Raw genomic sequence first — 5,513 nt, forward strand, 5'->3', positions numbered from 1 at the left:
CAGCCTTTCCCAGCCACGCCCGGTCTTTCCCAGCACTCCCCGCCCCGCCCCGGCCACGCCCCCGGCCACAGCCCTAGCTCTTCCCCAGCTCCACCGCTGCTCACAGGCCCCAGGACACACCTGCCCTGGGGGCACCTGGACGCCTGGCACCTGTGCGCTTGTCCCAGGACGATGGCCAAAGAGAAACCTCGGCCTTGGGTTCAGTCTACCAAAGCCGGGACAAGGCTGCCCTTGGGCATTTGCTATCAAATTGCACGTCTCTTGCCCGTGACAGGATACAAACAACAGAGGGACCCTCCATGGGGGTGGGACAGGCTCCAAATGCAAGTCTTCATGGATGTTCGGGAGATGCATGTACACCACGGGCTTTCCCACAAGACACTCAAGTGGACAGACACTGCCCTCCCTCGAGTGGCCACTACTGCTCCCCTCCGGAGGCCCAATCCCCCTGATCAGGTAGAGAGGAGGCTGGGCGGGTGAGGGGCTCACCCCGTGGGCCAGCCTTGCCTCCTGGGCTGAGGCCCTGGATGCACCCTCACCTCACCTGGCAGACCGACCATTTGAGAGTAGAAGCAGACTAGAAGGGGACATCAGTCCACTCCCACCCTCCCTGCTGCCCTACTGTGCACGGAGAAAGGTCTAGGACCCGCCCGAGGCACTCATGCCCCCACCCCTCTGCTGTCTGAATGCAGGGCCCCTCTTCCCAAGTAGGGACCCCCTAGGTGGGTACCCCTCCCTGCTCCCTCGGTGGGTAACAACACTGTTTTTTGCTTTCGCAAGACAGGCCCCTGTGAATCCACGCGGGAGGGGGAGGACCCCCAGCCCCAGATGTTCTCTCACTAATGTGGCCCCTCAAAGGGCCGGTTGGAAGGGCAGCAATTGCCCTCGGTGGTGGAGGGGGGCTTCCTGCAACCCCTGGGGGAGCAGGGAGTCTGAATGTGTTGAAACAGAGATGCAAAGGGTTTCCCATTCCCCACCGGCTCTCCTAACCGGGACGCTCAGCACCTGGTTTCGTCTTGACCTTTATTAACCCGACGGACGGGATGGATTCATTTCCCCCTAATTGGCTCTAGGACTCTCCTCATTAGGAGACGAGCAGTTGGCATTTCTACAATCAGAGAAGTGACATTGGCCCCGAGACCACAGAATTACTCCTCTAATTAGGTTGCATCGATCAGAAGGGCCGTGCGGGCGCCCGTGTTAACGACGGATCAGAGGCGGGGGCGGCAGCTTGGAGGCCCCTGTGCACGGGAGCAGGTCCCGGAAAGGCAGGAGGAAGAATCTGCAGAAGCGAGGGGAGGCCTGGCTGCACCCTTCCCGACACCAGCTGGGGTGGAGGAGGGGGCCTGGCAGTCGGAGGCATCAGAGAGGCGGGAGGGGGGTGCTTTTGGGCGGGGAAAATGCATGGATCCCCTCTCCAAGCTGCCTGGGAGCACCTGGCCCCAGGTGCCCACAGTCAGTCTCCACCCACTGACCCTCAGGACAGGGCGGGCCAGTCCCCTTGGCTGGAGTTCAAGGTCAGACAGGCCTTTCGGATATGAGTGAATGCCAGGCTCCCACACTGATGTCAGCATTCCCCAACCTAATCCATATCTACACCTGCACCCGCTCCTGTATCTGCACCTGCACCTGCGCCTGCGCCTGCTCCTGCTCCTCCTCCTGCACCTGCTCCTGCGCCTGCTCCTGCTCCTCCTCCTGCACCTGCTCCTGCGCCTGCTCCTGCTCCTCCTCCTGCACCTGCTCCTGCGCCTGCTCCTGCTCCTCCTCCTGCACCTGCTCCTGCGCCTGCTCCTGCTCCTCCTCCTGCACCTGCTCCTGCGCCTGCTCCTGCTCCTCCTCCTGCACCTGCTCCTGCGCCTGCTCCTGCTCCTCCTCCTGCACCTGCTCCTGCGCCTGCTCCTGCTCCTCCTCCTGCACCTGCTCCTGCGCCTGCTCCTGCTCCTCCTCCTGCACCTGCTCCTGCGCCTGCTCCTGCTCCTCCTCCTGCACCTGCTCCTGCGCCTGCTCCTGCTCCTCCTCCTGCACCTGCTCCTGCGCCTGCTCCTGCTCCTCCTCCTGCACCTGCTCCTGCGCCTGCTCCTGCTCCTCCTCCTGCACCTGCTCCTGCGCCTGCTCCTGCTCCTCCTCCTGCACCTGCTCCTGCGCCTGCTCCTGCTCCTCCTCCTGCACCTGCTCCTGCGCCTGCTCCTGCTCCTCCTCCTGCACCTGCTCCTGCGCCTGCTCCTGCTCCTCCTCCTGCACCTGCTCCTGCGCCTGCTCCTGCTCCTCCTCCTGCACCTGCTCCTGCGCCTGCTCCTGCTCCTCCTCCTGCACCTGCTCCTGCGCCTGCTCCTGCTCCTCCTCCTGCACCTGCTCCTGCGCCTGCTCCTGCTCCTCCTCCTGCACCTGCTCCTGCGCCTGCTCCTGCTCCTCCTCCTGCACCTGCTCCTGCGCCTGCTCCTGCTCCTCCTCCTGCACCTGCTCCTGCGCCTGCTCCTGCTCCTCCTCCTGCACCTGCTCCTGCGCCTGCTCCTGCTCCTCCTCCTGCACCTGCTCCTGCGCCTGCTCCTGCTCCTCCTCCTGCACCTGCTCCTGCGCCTGCTCCTGCTCCTCCTCCTGCACCTGCTCCTGCGCCTGCTCCTGCTCCTCCTCCTGCACCTGCTCCTGCGCCTGCTCCTGCTCCTCCTCCTGCACCTGCTCCTGCGCCTGCTCCTGCTCCTCCTCCTGCACCTGCTCCTGCGCCTGCTCCTGCTCCTCCTCCTGCACCTGCTCCTGCGCCTGCTCCTGCTCCTCCTCCTGCACCTGCTCCTGCGCCTGCTCCTGCTCCTCCTCCTGCACCTGCTCCTGCGCCTGCTCCTGCTCCTCCTCCTGCACCTGCTCCTGCGCCTGCTCCTGCTCCTCCTCCTGCACCTGCTCCTGCGCCTGCTCCTGCTCCTCCTCCTGCACCTGCTCCTGCGCCTGCTCCTGCTCCTCCTCCTGCACCTGCTCCTGCGCCTGCTCCTGCTCCTCCTCCTGCACCTGCTCCTGCGCCTGCTCCTGCTCCTCCTCCTGCACCTGCTCCTGCGCCTGCTCCTGCTCCTCCTCCTGCACCTGCTCCTGCGCCTGCTCCTGCTCCTCCTCCTGCACCTGCTCCTGCGCCTGCTCCTGCTCCTCCTCCTGCACCTGCTCCTGCGCCTGCTCCTGCTCCTCCTCCTGCACCTGCTCCTGCGCCTGCTCCTGCTCCTCCTCCTGCACCTGCTCCTGCGCCTGCTCCTGCTCCTCCTCCTGCACCTGCTCCTGCGCCTGCTCCTGCTCCTCCTCCTGCACCTGCTCCTGCGCCTGCTCCTGCTCCTCCTCCTGCACCTGCTCCTGCGCCTGCTCCTGCTCCTCCTCCTGCACCTGCTCCTGCGCCTGCTCCTGCTCCTCCACCTGCTCCTGCACCTGCACCTGCACCTGCACCTGCTCCTGTACCCGCTCCTGCTCCTGCACCTGCACCTGCATCACCTCAGTCACCAGACATCTCCAAGGGTCTGAAGAGGGGGCATCTTGCAAAAGACCAGGTGCCGTGACCCTGGTTTGGTCTCCATGTTGCAAAGTGGGGTCTGGGCTGAAGCTGGACAGAGGGAAGTCAGCATCGGGGAGAATCTGTGGGACTCACCTCCCGACTCCACTGCTAACATGTGTACTTGCGGGCTGGCTCTAAATTTGTGATTTACAACTGGGTCATGTCAGAGATTTAAATACGGCTGCAAACAGCCCTGAAATGTCCCCAAGGACCTGAGATTCGGCAAACGATCACTTTATCAGACACACGGGGATTGTTTCATGCACTTGGGGGGATTCCTGCTATGATATCAGGCAATGGAAATGCTTAAAGAGAAAGGAAAACACATTTATAAGCATCGTTTTAAAAGGTTCAAGGGGATTTGACGGCAGGCAGCAATGGAGCTGATTGTTTAATGGCATTTAGTCTGTGCAGCCGCGGTAATCGAACATTAATCAAAGAAAAGGGGGGTGAGTGTTATTCTATTAGATTTATAGCCATCGTCACCCGATCTCTAGGCTTAACCTCAATGCCTACAGCAAAGAGGTTTGAAATGGGCCACTTCAATACACTGTATATAAATTTTTAAAAACTTGCCTTAAATAGTCTTTTTGGTGAATAACGGCCACAGGCAAAAATCAAAACAACAACAACAACAAAAAACCACAGACGAAGCTCCAGAAACAGAGCACACAAAACAAGAGCCACACACCAGTCAGAGCTCACCCACAGCTCCACGCCCGGGAGCCCGCGTGGCCCAGGTCCCTGGGGCTTCCTCCAGGGGTATTTACGGAGCAGCCCAACCTCCCCGGTCACCCCCAGGCACAGCAGGCCCCAGAGGCCCCGGGCAGGCGGCGGCCCCCACACCGGCCGCATGAACAGCCCCTGAGAGTCGGTGGGTGACGGCGACCCCAGAGGACTTCAGGCCACGGTCCTCCCGCCACCCCGAGTCACACCCCCTTTGACAGAGAGCAGGAGGGCACTGTGGGCCTCGCATCCTCGCTGGGTCAAGGGTGGAGTCCGAGGGGACGGCGGAGGTGCCCCGTGCCGGGCGAGGTGCCATCCTGTGGGCCCAGCACCTCCGGCCCCTGAACCAAGCTGCCCCCATGCCCCCCCACCCAGGGGGACTCGGGTGCCCATATCCACCTCTGCACCCCGACTTTCCACATCCGAAGAAGACAAACACACAAACAGCTCGAGGACCGTTCAAACGCCCAGCGCCAAAGGGACAAGCTTCTAGAATTCCCAGCCGTCCTCGCTGCCCACCCCTGAGCGTGACGCGGCGAGAATGAATGGCTCTCCCGGCTGGTGTGGCTCAGTGGTTGAGCATCAACCTATGAACCAGGAGGTCCCGGTTTGATTCCCGATCAGGGCACACGCCCAGGTTGTGGGTCAAGTAGGGGGCAGCCGATCCATGATTCTCTCTCATCATTGATGTTTAAATCTCTCTCTCCCTCTGAAAAAAAAAATATATGAATAAATGGCTCAAATGATTAAAATTAACCTAAATGTGCAATCTTTTCTTATTATATTCAGCAGACACCACCCTCCTCGTCCCAGTGCCATCGAGCTCGTACGTGGACTCTCAGTGGGGGCTCCGTGTCCCAATGGGGGACACGCAGCTCTCTGGCCGACCCGCCCGACCCCCCAGGCCAGCCCCACATGCCGTCCTCCTCAGCGGTCACTTACCCTCATGCCCAGCTCGATGTTTTCGCCGCCATACACCTCCATGCCTGGGTCCAGGAGGCCGATGTCCCCGAAATACTCCCGGTCCACCACGAAGGAGCAGCCGATCATGGCGGGGGTCCTGGCGGGGGCAGACAGCGGATGAGGGGGCGGGGCCCGGCCAGTGCCCTGCAGTGCCTGCTGGCCCACGTGCTGTCCCCAGGCCCTCACACCTCACGCCTCACCCCCCTCCCCTGGGCTCCTGGCCTCCCTCAGCCACCAGGACTGAGGCGGGGGCCCCCCACCGGCTGGTCTCTGCGTCCCTCGGGGCCTGGTGACCCGCCCG

At 62.5% G+C, this 5,513-nt stretch overlaps 1 protein-coding gene across 1 annotated transcript in view; it reads right to left on the reverse strand.

The window, feature by feature from the left end:
- GALNT9 (polypeptide N-acetylgalactosaminyltransferase 9) overlaps nucleotides 1–5,513 on the reverse strand; it is an 11,400-nt gene that overhangs the window by 4,861 nt on the left and 1,026 nt on the right. The window contains exon 3 of the mRNA XM_015567234.1: nucleotides 5,192–5,309. Within this exon, the coding sequence (XP_015422720.1) occupies nucleotides 5,192–5,309 (118 nt within the window). The remainder of the gene's footprint in view (nucleotides 1–5,191; nucleotides 5,310–5,513) is intronic.

This window comes from Myotis davidii, unplaced genomic scaffold (assembly GCF_000327345.1).
Source record: "Myotis davidii unplaced genomic scaffold, ASM32734v1 scaffold43, whole genome shotgun sequence".
Taxonomy (NCBI): domain Eukaryota; kingdom Metazoa; phylum Chordata; class Mammalia; order Chiroptera; family Vespertilionidae; genus Myotis; species Myotis davidii.